Here is a 21,090-nt window from a genome sequence, read left to right as displayed (position 1 = left end):
GTGGTATATTGTGAGCTTCATATCACGATATTATGATATACCGCGGTAATTAAATTGTTATGTATATTATAAATGCTAAGACTTTTTTGCAATTAAAAATTAATGTGTTTAAAGAGCATCATTTAAAAAAAATGGGGTACTTATCCTATATTAGCTCGCAGCATAATTATCCCATAGAATCAACTAATTATAAAGCATCATTATTTTAAAACAGAAAAATTTTATTATTATAAACATCAATTACTAATATAAACATCAACACAGTTATAAACATCAACACAATTATAAACATCAACAATTATAAATATCAACACAATTATAAACATCACAACACTATTTCTCAAAATTTTGCAACACAATTAAACATAATTGGAATTTTTACTTAGAAAGATCTGCATCTCAGCTTTGTCAGGCAATAAAGAGGCACGATCTTTAGTAATAACATTGCCTGCTACACTGAATACACTTTCAGACGGTACACTTGTCCCTGGTATTGCAAGGAAGCGCCTTGCAATTAACTGCAATTTCGGAAAAGAGGCATAATGTCTTTTCCACCACATTAATGGGCATTCCGAAATGCTTATTTTCGAAATATTCAAATACTCATTCATCTCCCTCTCAGCTTTTGCTATTGGTGTACATTCCCTAGCATTTAAGTCCTCTTCTTCATCTGAGTCAAAAAACTTAGCAAGTCCTTTTCTTTCTGTTTGAGTACTGGATGAAGAAGGAACACTCATTTGTGGGTCATCCTGCATAGTATATGATTCAGCCATAAGTTCAATCGCTCTACTTTTAACTGCAGACACATTTTCTAGATATTTCACTTTGAATCTCGGATCACATAATGAACAAAGACCCAAAATCAATGCCATTGATGAGTCTTTGTATTTGGCCTCCAGAGCCCCCAGAATTTCTTGTTTTATACTCCTACTAACTTCAGAATCACTGTCATTAACTTGAAGATTTTTTTTTACTTTATTCAACAGCGGCAGAATGCAGGAAGCTGTAATATAGTTGCTTCCACTTAAAGATTTCGTCATTTCTTCAAGCAAATTCGTGACACTTACAAAATCTTGAAGAACATTAATGTCAGATCCCTCAAGCATTAAGTGTTTTCTGGAGGGATAATCCAGCAAAACTTTGCAGAGAGGAAGCTGGTTGGACAAAAATCGCCTGCAAAGTTTTGTTGTGCTCCACCAACGTGTTGGGCATGCACTCGGCAAGCTTTCAACATTCATACTCAATTGCTCTTGAGCTCTCTGTAAGTCTCTTTTCATCTTCCATGAATGAGAAATCGTGTTCTGTAGCTTTTTCAAGCGAGAAATTGCTGTCTTCAAGAAAGACTGTTGCAAAGATTGGTTGACACCAATGTTTATATTGTGGGCAAAGCATGAAATCTGGTTTACCTTCAGATCTCTTATAGCTTTAACAATATTAGAGCCATTATCAGATGTTATTGAGGGCAATGTTTTAACATCAATATTCCAATCTTTTAAAGTGTTACTTAACATTTCAATTAAATTTTCTGATGTATGGTCCTCTATGAAATGTTTGCAGTTCAAACACGCACTTAGAAGTTGCCATTCATTAGAAATAAAATGAGCAGTCACTGCTAGAAAAGGAGTATTGGTTATCGATGTCCAACAGTCAGTAGTGATTGCGATATCACAACTCTGTATGGAAGATAATTCAGCCTTTATCTTTTCAACCGTATCATTATATAATTTCGGGATAGCTACAGTTGAAAAGTGTTTTCTTCCAGGCAGCTTATATTTTGGGTTCAAAACCCTCACCATTTCGATGAACTTCGGATTTTCCACTGTGGCAAACGGCTGCATTGATGTTGCAATAAATTTTGCCACAGCTTCGGTGCAATTTTTAGACGATTTATTGTCCAGCGGTTGAAAATCTAACATAGTTTTTTGCCGCTTTTTCACACTTTCACTTGGGTTCTGCTCAGCATCAACTGGAGCTGAAGGATCATCAACATCAATGGCAGGTATAGTACTTCTTGTCAATTGTTTGCTTGAAGTGTTCAATTCCCTAAATTTTAAAGGATGATGATGCTTTAGATGACTTGTCAGGTTACTTGTACCCCCACTTTTTGATCCAACAGTTTTTGAGCATAATTTACATACAACAATATTTTGGTTTAAAATCCGGCCTTTATCATCAGCTGGTAAACCGAAATAAATCCAGACAGCGCTTTTAGTGTTGGGCTTTGATACTACCTGGCAATATCCTGGACAATCAGTAAGAGCATCCATAACAGAAATATTCTATAAAAGAATAATAATGAAATCAATATAAATTTTTTTTTGACAAAAGTTTTCAGTCTTACTTTACAACTCAACAATTAACATAATCCATAATGTGACAAAATCTTTGCTATTATTATTATTATTTTTTTAAATTTTTTATTTAGTTTATAAAACATAATTTTGGGAAAAATAAACAGAAATGAAAAAAAAAGTACATACAATCAAAAATCTTCCAACGCACTATTTTAAAATAAGACTACATATTTTTTATAAGAAATTTAATTCAAGAAAATTTATTCTTTGATTTTTTAAAATTCCACAAAACCGCATTAGAAACTAACAATCTTTCAAATTCCAAAAATTCAAGCATTTTCTAATGCAAGTGTTTTGTTAAAATTTAAATACAAAAATAATATAATTTTATTATAAAAAAATTTGTAGCCTTTACTAGAATATTTCGCCTTTACTAATAAATATTTCGCCTTTATTAAATATGCAGCCTTTACTAATTATTATACATTAACTAGAAAATATCAACAAAAAGAATTTAAAAAAAAAATCGAATCCCTAGAATCAAAACAATTGTTTTCAAATGTGCTACTTAAAATACTAAAATATTACCTAAATATATTTTTAAAATGAATTTGAAGAATTAGATAAATTTCCACTATTTTCTAAAATTCAACAAAGCCTTAATAATAATTTTTTTAAAAAAATTTGCTAAAATTAAAGTAATTTTTTTATTTTAAGCCATTGTAAAAAAAAGTTAAAATATATTATAAAAATATTAAAATATTGTATTAAATGACAACATTTTCTAGAATTCTTCATAACATAGATAAAAATGAATAAAGGATTTCAAATCGTTAAAATCAAAGCAATTTTTTCAAACGACGCTATTTAATATTTAAATTCTAAACTTTTGTCAGCAAGACATTTTTTCTTAAACGTAAAATTTTTTAAACTATAAACTCCCGCAAATCATTGCTAAATTTCAAGCGTTATTTTTAAATGTAGGCTATTTTAAATTTAAATACAAAAATATTATAATTTTAATACCGTTTTAAATAAAACTGCGGCATTTTCTAAAATTCTTCAAAACATCGATAAAAATAAAAAAAATTTCAATCGCTAAAATCACGGCAGTTTTTTGCTATTTTAAATGCTAAAATATTATTTAAATATATTTTTTTTAAAATTAAAACTGCGGAATTCTATAAATTCTCGCAAAACATCGATACATATGCATTTGATTTTCCAAAATTCAAAGAAACTCCAAGTGCAAAGTTTTTTAAAATTGCTAAAATTCAAGCATTATTTTCCAATGAAATTCCGGCATTTTCTAGAATTCTTCAAAATATCGATAAAAATGTAAGAAATTTTAATCGCTAAAATAGAAACGATTTTTTTTGAAAATGCTATTTCAAATTTAACTACTTAACCATTTCTATCTGAAAAATTTTTTTCAATTCAAATTGTGAAAATTTATAATTTCCACAAAGCATCAACAGAAATGCATTTTGGGGGAATATTTCCGCATCGTGATCTGTTGCGCCACTTCATTCGAAAAGGGGCGAAATAGATTCAAATTAATGTTTTAAATTAAAAAATAAATAAATGATAAAATAAAATAAACGAAGAGGTTTTGTCCGGGGGTTCAAATTCTTCTGTTACTTATTATTCAGCCACAGATCACGATACGGAAATCCCCATTTTTTCTAATCGAAAGTATTTTTTCTGTTCAGTAATAAATAAATAAATGAGATAATTTAAATTTAATACAAAACAAATAAAAAAACAATTTTTTAATGAAAATTGCTGAACTTTGAAACATTTCTCAAAAACATCTATAGAAACGAAATTGCATAATTAAATATTTATTTATGCATAAAATATTTATTGAAAATAATAGATACATACCTTGATTATTTTTATTTCCTCTGTATTATTCGTTTTCCGCAGGAGATCCAAAAGCAACGTCGACAATCTCGGATATTTTTAAAATCCAGAAGCACGCTATTCTCAAAATGAAACCAAAATCAAATGAAACCAAAATCAGTAACTAAGTATACCGTGGAGGGTTGATATAACGTGCGGGTGTTTGAAATCCGATATCGCCAATACCACGGATATGACGCATGCGCTTTAAAGTCAACTGATACCACAATATATTGTAGGAGAAATTTCTAGCCGCCGAGAGGAGGTACCGTAAATATTACGCGCAAGCCTTTGAGTTCTTCACCCCTAAATCAATCACGTGCCATACCAATACCACCTAGATACCATACCATACCGCCACTTCCTCGCCGCCGGTCGGCCGAAGATATTGGCTAGCGGTGAGTACCGAGAGGTGCAGGCATACCGACGTTCAATAACTCGGTATTGCCGAAGACTATACTTCCGAATACCATTACCGCGGTATCAAAGAAATATCGGTAAATGACGGTATTGCGGTATATTGCCCAGGCCTACTTCCCATTTGTATTTATTTTTAACGCATTGCATTACAATGTTAACCCATTGATAGACGAACTTAAGCAAGCCTGTTACAGCCGCGTAAGAACATTAAAGCTCTATAGAATATCACCTGATAATTAAGATTTTATATAGAATCTTAGAATGCGTGTAATAATTTGGTCAGACACTATTGATTCAGAACATGTAAATTGTTTGGTAGAATTCCACGTAAAAAAATGATTTTCGAAAAATGACACTAAACGCATGTGCGCGAAAACTAAAAAAAAGTAGTTTCATATATTATAAAATTTGATAATTCTAAAAACAATTATTTTTCTTTTGACTTAGTAGTTCTGTTATCTTTATGAAGCTTTTAAATTTATATTTACCTAACATTTAAAAATAGTACCAACAAGAATCTTCATTGTGTACCTTGGTGCGTATAGCGACATACATTTAATAACTTTTAACTTTTTGAATAATTTTGAAATGTAATCCCCGAGTTTTAAATATTTTTATTATAATTGATGTTAGATTCTTTACAATGATTATTGATTTTGCATAATTAAGATGGTTTTGAAACTGAGATTTGATGCAGTATTGTATTTTATACTTAAATATAAAACTCCGCATTTAAAAAAAATAAATTAAATAACATTTAACATTTGAAAAATTTATCTTCTTTTACTTAATTGAAACTTGAATTCTGTATATGTGTACCTAAAATTATTAGCCCCTGGCAATATAATTCATATTTTAATTTTCTTATTATGTCTTACTGCCGGTGGCATAGTTTTAAAATCCGTTTGGAGGGGGTTATCTCCTTCTTACATTATATATGTATGCTACTGTGAATGACCCAAATCAGTGACTTCCACCGGTGAATGTTGACAATCACATAGTCGCTATGGTAAATGTGTGAAATATCTAGTTAAGTGCCCGGTATGCCCTACATCAATGTTTTTCAAAGATTTAGTGCCACTGCCCAGTATGCATTTAACCCAGTCTGCAATCTGCAATCCCAGTCTTGAAATCTGCAATCTAGGAACTGTGGTTCTTATATTTTCTTATTTTTTGTGGTTTCCAATGCTTTTTTTCTGAGGGGGGGGGGCGGGCTTACGCCTACTTATGTTCAATTCCGTATTCTTGTGAATTTGAACCCAATCCAGAAGACAAGGGAACTCCGGGATCAAGTATTGGGAGAAATTTGCCTTCATGGAGCACTTTTTTGATAACCCACATTTGCGTTACATGGAGAGAAAAATCACGAAAACCTCCCACGGTTAGCCTGTTGGCAAAGGGACTGTAACCTATGATCTGTCTATCATTGAGTATATTTTACGTCAGCACACAGTGGGCAAGCATCAAAAGTTTCGTGACCAAATTTAGTATTTCGATAAAATTTGTATTTAGGGGTTTTAATGTGCAGGTAAATTGAATTCTTAGTTGAAATTTTGAATTACACTGAAAATACCCCCCCCCCCAAAAAAAAATGTCGGCTGAAATATGGCGAGCAAAAATTAAAAAAATAATAAAGTACGTTTAAATAGTTAAATATAGCAATGAAAATATAATAATTTTCGTAATTTTATATTAAAAATGAAAAGCAAATTATATTTCCTAAGTAATGTTACAAAATAACGCAGATTAATAACAAAATGACGCGAAAACATTAAAAAAAACATAATTTTTGTTTTTCGGTATATTTAGTTCACCTTTGCAATACGGGCAAAATGGGGCAGGTTTTTTCGAAAGAAAAAACATCAAAGAAGACAACAAAAAAAAGTTTAGCCAATTACCTCGTGGAACTTTTTGGAATTAATTTTCGAAAGTCATTCAAACATGGCAAAATTTCAAATGATAAGATATTAACTATAAGTTTGTCAAGAGTTTTAACTAATCCAACAAATTGAAAAATTGTACTGTAATTTAATACTAATTACTCTAATAAAAACGTAATAGTGAGGTGAAATTCCTATATATATTTCTGAAAGAAAATTTAGAAGTTACATTCAAAGCAATTTTTTTAAATATATTTTTCATTAAATTGTACTTTGTCAGCCCAAAAAGTAAATTATAGTGTTTGGAATGATTACTTAATTTGCGATATATTAAAACTGCCTACACATATTTAATTGAAAAATTAATTTTTTACTTTTGACCAAATAGCATAGTCTTCTGGCCCATAGTCTTCAGCACTGTAGGATTCGTATCGATCAGCTGTCGCTCAGGATCGAACCCAGTTCATCTCATTGGGAGGCGAACGCTCTATCCCATGAGTCGCCACGACTTCAAAGAGGGAGAGGGGATGAGAGTTATGAGCATGCTTGCTTAGGACCTTAAATTATCCTTATTTTAATTTCTTTTTTTAAGTGCTAGTGATTATAGTGGCTAGTGTTAAGCTCCTAACATAATTTGTTGAAAAAAAGTTATATTGGTAGTAAAGTATTTTGTCTTAGCTAAGCATGAGATTTGTATGTGTCCTAACATATTAGCTGCAAGAATCATAAAATTTTACCCACCGTCCTTGCGATTGAAAATACTTCAGATTGTCCACATTTCATTTTTTAAGCTTAATAATGATCTAAAACATATTTTTAGCATTTTTTTAAAATTTCTCTGATATGGGAATTGGTGTGTTTAAAGTTAAAATTCAAAGTTTCGTTTGTCAATTCCACAATTTAGCCACAATTTTTTATTGTTATAGCTTTTTTTAAAGGGAGGTTTAACGAAACTTTTAACTGAAATATTGATTTCCTACGAAAGGTTGAATGAACTTAGTTATCTAAAGTTTATTAACAAACAATTTTTGGTGGGTCAATGATTTATTTTCAAGAGTTAACGTGTGGAGGCAAAATTCAAACTTGTGGTAGGGTAAACCAACCATTGAATGAACAATTAAGAACAGCTTATATTTAAAAAAAATCATAATATTTTTCAAATATTTAATTTTTGGTAAATGAAAGTGTCAACCTATTTGTTGCAGAATGTAAAAAAGGGGATGAAATTTTTAAATTATTATTTCAAGATCTTTGTGGTTCAAGTAATAAGTAGTAAGATAACTAAAGTGATCCTACCAGTGAATAAACATGAAATTTTAAAATGTTTGAACCCTTGTTATTATGAATATATTGAGACTTTTCATAATTCATACAAATGCGTGATTTTTTTTTATACTGAAATTGAGGCATACAATACTAATTATTTAGAAAATTTTTTCTAAATATGATGTAAGGAATTTGCGTATCGAAAAGTAGAAGTCGATTAAATAGAAGAAAAAAATTGGAAGTGTTTAATCTAATCCTTTTTCTTTTCCTCTTTCAGCTGAGCTAACAAAACTTGAGTTAATATTTGGAGACTATGAGTTAATGTTTGGTGAAAAATTCAATGCCGTGGTGTTTGGTCAAAAATAGAATGAAACGTTATGGGTCGCAACTTTTTTTAGATGCTTGGACTTTGAAAAAATTCGTAAATTAATTATTTTTGAAACCATTTTTTAGATTTTTTTTTTTAAAATTAGTTTTTTCTCTTACATTTTTCCCGGTTCATTTAAGTTTTCGTCAATCAAATATTGCCTTCAATCAAGAGGTCTTATCGTTTACAGGCAACCATAGTTTCTGGAATGATTGCAACTAAGGTTTGGGTTTAAATTTTGTAGTTTTAAACACAGAAATTAGTTTAAATTTTTGACGCAGAATTTTTATTAAACTTCATTTAATACTTCATTATTTTTTATTAATTTAGGTGAAAATAAGTAAAAAAATATTATATTCAGTACTTTAATAATTCATGGTTTATATAAATAAGGAAAGAAAGGCGTCCCTTTACAAATATCGACTCAAATGACAAAAAATTTTTTAAATTGCACTTTTTTTGCAGTTATTTAGAGAAACTGTTATTCATCATTGATAACTAGGTAAATTACAATTTTCGAATATGAGTGTTTACTACTTTGTTGAATGTGAAAAAATGCATATAATGTTTTTTTAATTTCTTATTTTAGTACAAATATATAAAAACTATCCAATAATGTAACAGTTTTTTGGTAATACTAGAACGCGTTTTTGTTTGTAATTTGAACATTAAAAAAATATTTATAAGGGACACCGATGTTCCATCTGGGTCAAAGGGTAAAGCTAATTTTTGCTTTATTTCTTCATTGAAGTGTTACTTAAAGCTTTTTGGAGGGCTAAAGATTTCCTTCGATCGGCTTAACATTTGAGACAAAATTCTTAGGATGATATATTTCTAAAATTCTAGCAAAATCACATTTTAAATATAACTATCTTTCAATGGATTAATAAAAGCGTCAGGCACTCAATTATGAGCTAATAATTTGTTCTGGTACGCTATTACTAGCTATTAAAGTGTAAACTTTATTTGTTGATTAAAATTTAGCTTAAGCAAGTTTATAGCAAAAACCTATTTTTGAGGGTTGGATAATCATTTTTTACTATTTGTTTGTTAACAAAATTATCTTTTCTGATTGCCACTTTAACAATTTAATCATAATTTATTTTTGATGTTTTCTTTTTTTACAACGGTTTTTAAAAGAGATAGATGCAAAATTTAAACTTAAGGATTTTTTGCTAGAAATTTGTTAAACATGCTTATGCTATAACTTATTTTTGGTGGATACGCAGAGTACGAAAATGTTGGCCGAATTGGAGTGGTCTAATAATTTCCTTCAGTGGGGATAACGCTTGAATACAAAGTTGAACTTGTGATATCAAGGTCAAAAATTAGCCAAAGGTTAGCCATGAACTAACAAAAATTTCTATATTAGGAAGTTAAATTCAAAGGGTGATTTGGATTCAAATTTGTGATATTTTAGTCAATATTTATAACTTGCTTTGGCTATAACTTTTTTTTTCTTGTTCTATTTTAAGTTGTCATGTATAATTTTTCGCGGTACAGTTCAGCTAGGGCACAAGTCATCGCGGCGACAATTCACCGGGAGGACCACTCGTCGTAAACACAATTCATTTCGGCTACAATTTGTATTCTTCAAAATTTGTCGCTAGCACAATTGTCGAGCAAATTTGGATGTGCTGCAGGGCCCTCCGCGGGTCATCGTCTAACGAGCAATATTGGGAAGCGCTCCTGAGGAAATGACTTTTTACTTTCTTGTTTTGTTCCTGTGTTTTTGTTTTTCAACATATCAATTCACCTCTGCCATTTGAAATAAATAAATATATATAAAACAATACTATCGCATATTAAAGACAAAATCATGAAAATTATTTGAAAAAACTTTTTATGGGATATCAAAAATGGTTTCTTAACAACCTTACTAGAGCATAGAAATTGAAAAAATAAAAAGAACTTTTTTAAAATAAATATAAGTTTCAGGATTTGACTGGAAAAAAATACTTTGTTCGAAAAAATGTAAGTAAATAAAATATTTACCATAATTCAAGTGCTGGAACAAGTTTAAGCAACATTCTATACTTAAGCCAATTACCGAGTTTTAACTTAATGGGTTTATTAAAAGTCAAAATATTTGAGTTGAGAAAAAACAGATAAAAAGGCATAACTTTGAATAAAGAAAAATATGTGATTTTGCAGACGATTTCAATTAAGACAATTAATGAGATACCTTTTGCTTTCAGTAAAAAGTTTGCAGTATTTTCGCTATAATTTTAGAAGTTTAGAACTGTAGAAGAATTAATATATTATCTTTGGTATTTAAATGCTCAGCATAAAATAAGTTATAGCACGCATTTTTTTTCCTTCTAAAAATCGAACATTTTGTTAGGAAAAATCTTCGAGATCCCTTAAGGGTGCATAATAGTGATCCAAGAAACATACATTCTTTTGAAGTACACGCAGGAATTTTAAAAATAACTGAACAATGTTTTAGTACAATGTTTAAAAACTTAAACAGTGGTCGAACACGCATTGCTTTATACGTTTAACGAGTTCCTACAACGGGCGTACTAATTTGACGGCTAACATTGTTGTTGGTTGAATGGTTTATAGTGGTTTAGATTTTAAGATCATAAGTTAGTTAAAACTTAATTTGACCATAACTATTTTTTACGGCTATGCTAAAAGTCATCTTATAGTTTCTAAAAAATTTACTTTTACAAAAACCGTATTTTTAAAATTCAATTTTCACGAAGTATTTGATCGACTTCGCTCAAATTTTGTATTTTGCCGTGTAAAATTACATCCTTTAAAGTATAAATTACGTAGTTTACAATTCAATATCTTTCTGACTTTTATTAAATAAAATAATAAAAAATTATAAATATTTACAAAAAGTTATTCTCTGAATTGAATTATGTGGATAAATGAATTTTATAACTGTAACCTAAAATATCGTCTTCACTAATTAATTAGCATATCACCTTCTCTAACCATTAATACTGGGTCCTAGAATGTGAAGATCCAATCATCAGATCAAAAATTATTCTGGGTGGTTCATTTTTTGAATTTTTTTTATGCAGTGTACATAATGTTGCCAACCTATGATATGTCACATAAGAAATTTGACAAATAAGTAAAAAAAAAGTTATTAAGATGCCTAATCATGTCTTTAATAACAACTTCTTTTATTTGTTACTAACTTGCCTTTAACAGTTAACTTTGTTTCTGTGGAATGTTCAGTAGCATGTGAGATAAATGTTACACTTTCTCGTGATCTATCATAAACAATCTACAGTTGCCACCTGACGGTTTTCAAGAGTACGCCAAAATTAGCAAAAATAATTAATAAAAGAAATGAACACATCTAAGCTTCCTCAATTATTTAGGTTTCACTTCAAGTGCGTATGAATACCCAATTCAGTATAAGCTTGAAATAAAGTATTCACTCTTTTCAAGTTGATATTTGTTCAAAAATTGAGTAACAGAATTTTTAAAACAATTAAAAAATAAAACATTTAAAAAATAAATAATAAGTTCGTGACTAATTACAATACTGAATTATACACATTTAGTACATATTTTGAGTACTTAAATAGTACAGTTAACAAAACAGTACTGAATAGTACACATTTTGAGCACTCCTCATGAAATTTAAAAGAGCAAATGATATTAGAAATTCCATAAATATCACAAATGATTGCTACAAAAATTAAAATAATCTGTAATAGTTTTGAAATTTCACAGAATCATAAGATAAATATAATGAACAAAATATTTTTCAGCGGTAAGGGTCTGGTAGAAGTTTTGCTTAAATGTCTTAAAAAAATTCGACAAATACAACAGTGAAAATTTTAACCATTAAACTACGGCCTAACAAATTATCCACAAAAGCAATATCATTTTTCTGCACGTTGAAGAGTTTAGAAACATTTTGAAATATATATGTAAAATACTGGCTTGTATTTTTACGTCGTATAGTATGGGGTATATACCTTTTTAATTTTTTACTCATTAATTATTAATTTTATTTTTATTGATTAAGGCTTTAATATCTAAATACTTTTTTAACTCAGACATTACACACATTTTACGCAAACTTACAGAAAAATGCTTTAGTATTTCTAAAAATTGCATGAATTAAAAGTGCCCAAAATCACAGTAGTCCAGATAGTGTATCAGGCTGGCCACTAACAATCAATAAAAAATTCCTTGACTTTCCTCTGAGTTTTAAAACTAATGGTAATTATTTCATTATTTGTAACTAATACAACACATTTTTAAACACAATTTTTATTGAAGGTTCAATATGTTTTTTAAAAAAAAAACTTTTTTAAAAAGGATTAAACTTTGCAAGCACTTTTTAAGAGTGAATTCTGGTAGATAATAGGCATCATTCATAAATGTCTAGGAGACATTATGAACGACATACACACATTTTTTACTGTGTTACTTATTCTTGAATAACGTACAGAGTTTAAAAACTTTCAAATAACAAAATATTGAAGCTAAATTCAAGCAAAAATAAATCATTCTCAAAAACAAAATAACATGTATGACATTTAAAGAATAAGTCAAATTTATTCTTCGTTCATCAGTGTCAAACTCATTGCTATAACTGATACTTGCTTCATTATTATTATTACATATTTAAAATTCCAAACAAATAATGTACTGAGTAAATATGCTCATAATGACAGATATAATAATTTAAAGGAAATTTCTTCTAACATAAGCAAAAAGCAGAAAAATATTGCAAAATTCTGTTTAAGTTTTTTACAGCTATGATGTTCAAATATTTATATTAATATAGTATTAAAAAAGTTACTATTAAAGGTATTAGGAAATGTAAAAATTACCAATAATAATAACCCATTCATACAAATAAAAAAAATTATCAAGAGAATATTATTATGTTTCAGATAAAAGAATTATTTTAACCCGCTCCATTCAAAATATATCCGGGTGATGTTCCACCCTCTATTTTTCATGACCGTGATATTTCCGGACTATTGTTTTTTAAAAGTGACGCGCCAGTGAGATTAAAGCAACCTTATTTTTTATGCCCGAATTATGCATATTACCCAATCTACACACCAGATGGCAGTGCAAGACTATCAGCACTCATCAAACATGAAAGCTAAAAAATAATTCAAAAACTAAAAATGAGTACATGGACTGTATAAACACTTAGTTTTGTATAATTCTCTTTAAAAAAATTTTTACGACTGCTTTCTTCAAAATTATGCTACTATTAAGGGGTAAAATGCAATCTTTCACTTAATTGATTTTGATACCGAAACAATTCATTGAAAAAGATAATTTTTTCTAACTCTTTAAAAAAATTTTCAGTGACAATTATGATTTAACAATTACATTATAGTTTACAATTTAATGGTTTAACAATTACACTAAAAATTACTACAATTTACACTAGTACTGAGCTTTAAAAATACTAAATAATGCAATATTTTTGGGCTTTTGTTATCAAAATATCTGAGATTTAAGAAGACGTACCGAAAGCTCTCCAAAGTCACAGATGTTCTGAAGTAAGGAGTTTTTGTCACTGAGTAGACCACTGCCGGGACTGTTGCCGCATAATCAAACAAATTATAAGGACTCAACAGGCTTCTGCTAAAACCTAGAAATGCGCAAATTTTTGTTACAGTATCAAACATATTACTTTTAAAATACATTACTTATGCAATATACAATATATTATTACTCATATTAAAATATTTTATTAATTAAGTATTAATTTTTTAAACTTTGAAAACAAACAGGAAACTATCAAGGTTTTATCTTTTCAATCGGAATTCTTTGTGAAAAATTAATATGTTTAATTATATTGATTAGATTAATTCATTAAATTACGATTTATCAAAAGCAGTGGTTGGAAAAACTGGTTTTTTTTTTCAGTAGTTAACAGCAACTACTTTTTCTTTTTTTGAAATGTAATGACTACAAACTACTTTCGAAATGTTTTCTAAAAATGGGGAAATCGTGACTACAAGTTGGACAAGAGAACTTAATTTTCACCAGTATTCAAAATGAATTTGAATAAAAGATTAGCTTGATTAAATATGAGAATATATTAAGAAGTTTTAATTTCTGTTTAAATTAAATACTTTTTTTTTATTCTAAAGCACTTTTTACGAATTTGCTCTTTCAACTTTCAAACGGTACGCTTTTTTCGACAGTGGTTTAAGAAATACTTGGAAATTATCAAATATCTGTGATTTATGCGATCAATGTTTTTTTATATCCAAAACATTGAAAGAAAAATTTTAGTTTTTATTTCATTCTTTTTTATTGTTTAAACTTGATTGCTATTTCACTCTGAAAAAATATGCATTTCTCTCTTTAGAATCACATATTTAGTTTACAATTATCTCAAATTAATCGACCTACTGTTGCAATATTGTTTGACCTTTTTTTACGACAGTGACCAAATATATAGCTTCCTAAAAAATCCAATTTATAATCCAATTTTTTTTTCAAAATTTTTTCTACCTCCCATATTTTGAGGGTCAGGTATCCAAATATGTAAAAAAATGTCTGTTTATTCAGATAAATCATTTTTTTTGTCTTTGATTTCGCAATTTAATGAATTGTTAAGATTAATTAAATAGCATTTTGGTAATCCCCTCTGGAACCATTAAAACTTCCAATTAGTTGTTGAAAATTAGATTATTAGACAGAATGTCTGGAATTTGTACACGGAACATTAAAGCTAAATTAAAAATTAGATATAAATAAGTATTCAAAAGTATTTCAGTGTTTTAAAATGCGATTCATGAGATTGGTTATGAAATTCAAGCATGTATAGAGAAGCTTACATACAGGCTCATGTGGTTTTTCCTTCGTTGTTAAGTTGGATTACAAAATGTCGATAAGTGAAATATGTTCTATTTGCAGAATAATTTGGTGGGCTGACGAAACATTTTAGTGGAATAACGATTTTGTTCGATGGGCTAACGTATTGTGGAATAATTTCAAATGTTGCTCGAAATCAAAATTTTTGGTAATATAATAAATAGTCGATTCATCAAAAATTTGATACAATCCGTTTTGGCTGTAACTCTTTTAGCAGTTGGACTAAAAAAAATTTTTGATAGGCTCCCCAATAACGGTTAATGTGATTGTTTAATCAAAAATCATTTTAAACTTTTTTTACTATATCTGACCAACGAAAATATTTGTTGGTCTATTGCTCTAACATTAATAGGTTAATTTCGTACTTCTTTCCTTCTTTCTGGCAAAAACTTGTTTAGGCAAAACTTTTTCCCGTGGGGTAACAATTTTAACTTTTGAAGATAAATTCAATTTTGTTTTTTTATAGGTTTAAATTCGGCTAAAACTTGTTTCGACTGCAGTTTTTTTTTATGACAAACAAAAACGGTTAGTGGAACTTAAAACAATTCTTAGAAATTACGAAATATACAAAAACGAAAATTAAGAATAATCATTTAATGATCTTATAATTTTGAAGAAAACGATTATAAAAGTGCTTTTTTTTTATTCAACAGAATTAGACTTCCTTTCACATTAGTTGCTACATTTAGGTCAAAAATCTGGACCGACTTAGTCGCTACATTTCAAGTAGGAAGAGTGAATATCAAAGCAGTTAAGTTTACCGACACCAGTAAAATTATATAATTTATGGAATTTGTGATTCATTTGTCTGGAAAAAAGTTTTTACGCTATTGTTGGCAGATAAGTCCTTTCAATATGTGTTAAAAGCATGTGTACCCCGGGATTTTTAAATAATTTTTTTAATTTTTTAACCCAGAATTTTTTATATCTCATCAAATTATTTTGATGGTTTATGTTGGTTTCAGTGCGATTCAAGATGGTCCAATATCATTTGAAGGTCACCATCATCCAACATTTTCCCTTATGCGTTCACAATATTTGATATGCCAGCAAACCTGCATCATTCCATGATGGAAAATGCTACTTTATTATTATGATGGCTAACCATCAAAACAGGTTTGATTCTCATGGACCAACAATCCGTGAATGTTCCTTCTATACTTTTCCATGATGGTTTAATCAAAATTTCCATCTGTTCTCTGGAATAATCCATCAAAACAATTCGGGATTTTTTATGTTGGCCCCTCAAAAATCAGTCCGAATTTCTACTTTGGGGTGATGGTTGTTCATGATCGTTCCAACATTTTATTTCTAAGAAACCATGATGGAAATTTCTGATGATTTGACATGAGAAAAACAACAAAACTAGTTGCTATACCAATGTTGGACAGTCATAAATCAGTCAGAACTCATACATTGGAGAGATGGTTACTTATGTTGTTTACCATAGAAAAATATAATGGTTCATGATAAAATGGTTCATTGATGGTTACCATCAAGATCATGTTGGTTCATCAATGGAAAATTATCGAAAATTTTGACTTGGGTGGTTTAAGGAAAGAATGATTGGTAAATAAATTTTGTTGATTGATAGCGTAACATCCTGAAATCTCTGAATAATGTTCATACGAAATCATCAATATCAGTATAAAAGTAATCAAATGTAGCAATAATTTTCGGACATAGAGAGTATAAAACTAAGTGTGTGAGCAATATCTTTTTTAATTTTTGAAAATTTTTTTAGCTTAAAATAAAATAATGACGAGCGCTGACATCTAGCTTAAAATAAACTATCTCTAAACTGAAATAATCTAATACTTCCATCTGATCTTGAGAAATATATATGATTCGGAGCATAAGAAATAGATTGTCTGAACCTTTTTTTTTTTTTTTTGCGTATTATTTTTTAACACTATCAGCCTGGAAATATCACGACCATGAGGAAATCGAAAGCAAAACTTCGTCATTTTGACAGGAACGAGATATTTCGGCGGCTCCTCTGACTGAACTACTTTCTCAATCACGACAACTCTATAATTTGCGAGAAAAAAAAAGTACGTTTATTCAAGGGAAGTAGAATTGTTTGTCTAACTTAATTAATAGTTAATTAATTAGCACTATTTGATGTTACTTTTCCTTGTACCATTATGATTCAACCTTCTTTTCTGGTTACTAGAACAAAAGTTATTTAGAATTATATCTATTCAATTTTCGCATAATGCATATTAGCGTGAAAAAAATGATACAATAAAAAATTTAAAAAAATACTGCTTTGTGCAATGTGTATTTAGTTTTAAAATTAATAGCAAAGTTTTAAATAGTCGATAAAATAGATTGAAAAGTTTTTTACTTACAAATAAAATGGCAATATTCCAAAATAAATTTTCTTGCTCTGTTAGGTCTATATCAGGCAGTCAGTCCTGCAGGATCATTTTGGAATTAATCTCAGGCAGACTCTAAGCAACATAACAGATCCCATTTTGTCAGATTCTTCCTCTCTGTCGGAGTATTAAGCAGATATATATAAGCAGAAATATATAGATAAATTACGTGGGTTTATAATAAATTAGAGACATGGTAAGCTTCAAAAATTGTACAGGTCATAAGAAAAGAAATTAAAATTGTAAATAGTTAAAGATATTGGAAACAACTGAAACACAGCCTAATAATAACGACTGAAAAAGAATAATTAGACTTACCCAAATTTTTGATAACAAGAGCTAAAAAAAAGGTTAAAAAGCAATAAAATAAATTAGATAAAAACCAGAAAAAAAATTTCTATGTAACACATTAGAAAATAAATGAGAAAAAAAAACTATAAAAATAAAATTAATAACATAAAATATAATTACATGAAATATAATTACATAAATTAATTACATAAAATTAATAACATAAAATTAATAACATGAAAATGAAAATTTGCAAGGAATTGGAAGGCATGACAGAAGGATAAAATCGGAAATACTTGAACTAAATATTAAAAAAAAACAGAAAAACGAATGCGAAAGATGAAGTTTAAACTTTATAAAAGCAGGAAGATACTGAAAACGAGGTAGGGCGATGGACATGAATGGATTTGATCGGTTACACTTGAACGGAAATGTTACCAATCAGAAAAACTAGCGCACACATCGCAGAAGAAAGGGATGAGAAATCATAGTTGGGAAAACGGTACATCAACTGAAAAAAATTATACATTTTCAATTAACATACAAGTAAAAGCACATTGGAAGTAAATACAGAATATTTCAGAAATTAAAACAGAAAAATATTGGAAATGAAAGCAGCACAACAATTGGAAATAAGAACACAGCAGATATTGAAATTGAAAACAAAACATATTTAAAAATACTATACATAAAAAATGGCACAAGCATTAAAAATAAGCAGAATATACATATTAATGAAAAACAATTATTAAAATCTGGAACACAATGAACAAAACTGGAAAACATTGTGAAAAAATTGGAAAAATCAAAAATGAAATTTAGAAGGAAATGGAAGAATTAGAAGGAATTGGAAGACATGACATTATGATAAAATCGGAAATACTTGGACTAAATATTAGAAAGAAAAAAAAAACAGAAAAACGATTGCGAAAGATGGAAGATAAGGAAAACGAAATAGGCCGATGGTCACGAATGGTCAGGCGCACTTGAACGGAAATGTTACCAATCAGAAAAACTAGAGCACAACATCATAAAAAAAAGGGATGAAAAAACATAGAAAGGAAAATGGTACACCAACTGGAAAGAAAAACACTCATCGAAAAAAACATACATATTCAATTAACAAGACAAATAAAAACACATTCTAAGTAAAAACAGAATATTTTAGAAATTATATCGAAAATCATTGGAAATGAAAACAGCACATGAATTGGATGTAGGAACAGAACACATTGAAAGTAAAAACAAAAAATATTTAACAAATTACGCATAAAAAAAGAGCACATGCATTAAAAATAAGCAGAATATACATACTAATTTAAAAAAATTGTTAAAAGACAATGAATAAAGCTTGAAAACATAGTGAAAAAAAATTGGAAATATCAAAAACGAAATTTAGATGGAAAAAAATTCATTTGTACAAAAGTGTCACCAAGAGAAAAATATTGAGAAAGCTAAGGAAAACATGGAAAAAATATTTTTTAAAAAAAGCACCCATTAGAAAACTGGAACAAACACACATCGGAAACTGAAAAACATTAAAGAAAAAAAAAACATTGAAAAAGTGGAGAAATCAAAAACCACAATGAAAAAAATAATGAATACGAAAAACGAAATAGGAAAAATAAAACATGAACGGATCTAATCAACGTAAATTGGATGAAAATCAATCGAAAAACATATTAGTAAAACATTCAAGAAAGAAATAGTAGACTACTTGAAAAAAGAAGACTACTGGAAAAAAATAAAAGCATTGGAAAAACAAAATACTCTCTGGGAAAAAACGTACCCAAACATTTGAAGCAAATAAAAAAAAAAAAAGAACGTACATTTAAGATAAAAACAGAATGTACAATAAAAACAAAGAAAGAATTGACACAAAAACAGAATGGAAATTAAAACAGAACAAACATTAAAAAAATTAGCACATACCTGGGAATAGAACAAAGCATTAAAAAAAATAGAAAGTGAACCATAATGAATAAAACTAGAAAGCACACCAAGAAACATTGTGGAAAAAAACTGGAAAAAAATGGGAAAATTAAAAAAAATTGGAGCATATATTGGAAAACAAAGATTGGAATACATACTGGATTAATAAAAATTTGATCACATATTAGAAAATAAAATTTGGAACAACTGTAAAGAATTAAAACAGAAGATCTATTGGAAGATAAAAATTTGAACACATAATAGCAAACGCATTGGAAATAAAAACGAAAAAAAGAAAACACTCTGAGAAAGCTACAGAAAAACTGGAAAATGCAAGACACACTAAAAATGCACAGATTAAAAAATGGGACAACATTGAAAGAAACTAATTGGAACATATAAATTGAAAGAAAAAAAAATTGGAACGTACACTGGATGATAAAAAAAACACACTGGATAGATTATAATACTAGAATAAAGTTCTAGAAAACAAAATTGAAAAAACAAAGAATGAAAAAATTGTAAAACACATTGGATGAACTATAACACCAAAATAAAATACTAAGAAATGAAATAGAATTAAAAAAGGATGAAAAATATGGGAACACACACTGGATGAACTATAATACTAGAATAAAATACTAGAAAACAAGCTAGAATAAAAAAAGGATGAATAAACTGGGAAACAAATCAGCGAACACATGAACAGTAGTGATTTGGAAAGCAAAGTGAAAAAGATTGGGGGGGGGGGAAGGACAGAAAACACACTAATGTGCATTAACATTTGAAAACAAAATAAAATTGGAAAACGCAAATACAATGATATGGTACCAATGAAATTCGCCGCTAGTCATTTGGAGAAAGAAAAGCGGAAAAAAGAATAAAATAGGAAAATGAAGTAAGAGAAAACATGATGAAAAAGTTTGAATAATATAGAAAACGAAACAAACGAATTTCGTCGCACATAATTTAAGAGCGGGCGATTCTCGAGTGCATGTTGAGAGCGGCGCCGCACCTGATTGAAAAATACGATAACCGACGCGTCGGTCCCGTCGCGACGGGCAATAAAATAAGACCCGAACTGAATTCATTCCAATAATAAATGGCCATTTAATTAAACAAAACGTAAGATAAATGAATACATTACCAGTACGATCTTACCTTTTAACATAGAAAAATGCACAACCATTTTGTGATCGTCACGTAAAAAATCTTTTTAAATTAATAAAAACTTACCTCTAACTATTCACTTACTTGAATCTGATTACACTCATGAATGCAGGTACTTACTGGAGTTTTCTGCAGACTCTAGGGAGGAAAAAGGAAGAAAATTAAACTGGATTCATAATGGGCAATCGAATGACTCGTTCTATGTGTAAATACAGTTATTCATTTTTTTAAAAAATAGTTTTTGTTTCTTATGCATATGTGGATGACCGAAATAGGTCGTTTTTGACTTCCACCAGTGAATGTTGACAAAGTCGCTTTTTGTCTGAAATATATACTAGGACTAGTTAAGTACC

The 21,090-nt window shown here is 28.9% G+C and overlaps 1 protein-coding gene and 1 long non-coding RNA gene across 7 annotated transcripts in view; both read right to left on the bottom strand.

Annotated features, from left to right (window-relative positions):
- Positions 1-21,090, bottom strand: part of LOC147806916 (uncharacterized) — a 46,559-nt gene that overhangs the window by 16,445 nt on the left and 9,024 nt on the right. For 2 of the 6 annotated variants that reach the window (XR_015435376.1, XR_015435380.1), the window contains exons 1-3: positions 20,804-21,029; positions 17,318-17,461; positions 13,605-13,728 (exon numbers count right to left, since the gene is read on the bottom strand). This is a non-coding gene — a long non-coding RNA (uncharacterized LOC147806916). Of the gene's footprint in view, positions 1-13,604; positions 13,729-17,317; positions 17,462-17,662; positions 17,684-20,803; positions 21,043-21,090 lie in introns of those variants that run through there. The other 4 variants (XR_015435381.1, XR_015435379.1, XR_015435378.1 and 1 more) reach the window with 4 other exon arrangements.
- Positions 360-4,384, bottom strand: LOC107436711 (E3 SUMO-protein ligase ZBED1). The gene is made up of 2 exons (XM_043051631.3): positions 4,182-4,384; positions 360-2,279 (listed from the first exon to the last, which is right to left on the bottom strand). The coding sequence occupies exon 2, from the start codon at positions 2,265-2,267 to the stop codon at positions 360-362; it is 1,908 nt and encodes a 635-aa protein (XP_042907565.2). The 5' UTR covers positions 2,268-2,279; positions 4,182-4,384.

The sequence above is a fragment of the Parasteatoda tepidariorum genome, chromosome 7 (assembly GCF_982258835.1).
Source record: "Parasteatoda tepidariorum strain Cologne lab strain chromosome 7, Ptep-v5.0, whole genome shotgun sequence".
Lineage (NCBI taxonomy): Eukaryota > Metazoa > Arthropoda > Arachnida > Araneae > Theridiidae > Parasteatoda > Parasteatoda tepidariorum.
The sequence above is the reverse complement of the archived record's forward strand: the minus strand, read 5'-3'. Positions and strand labels throughout refer to the sequence as shown.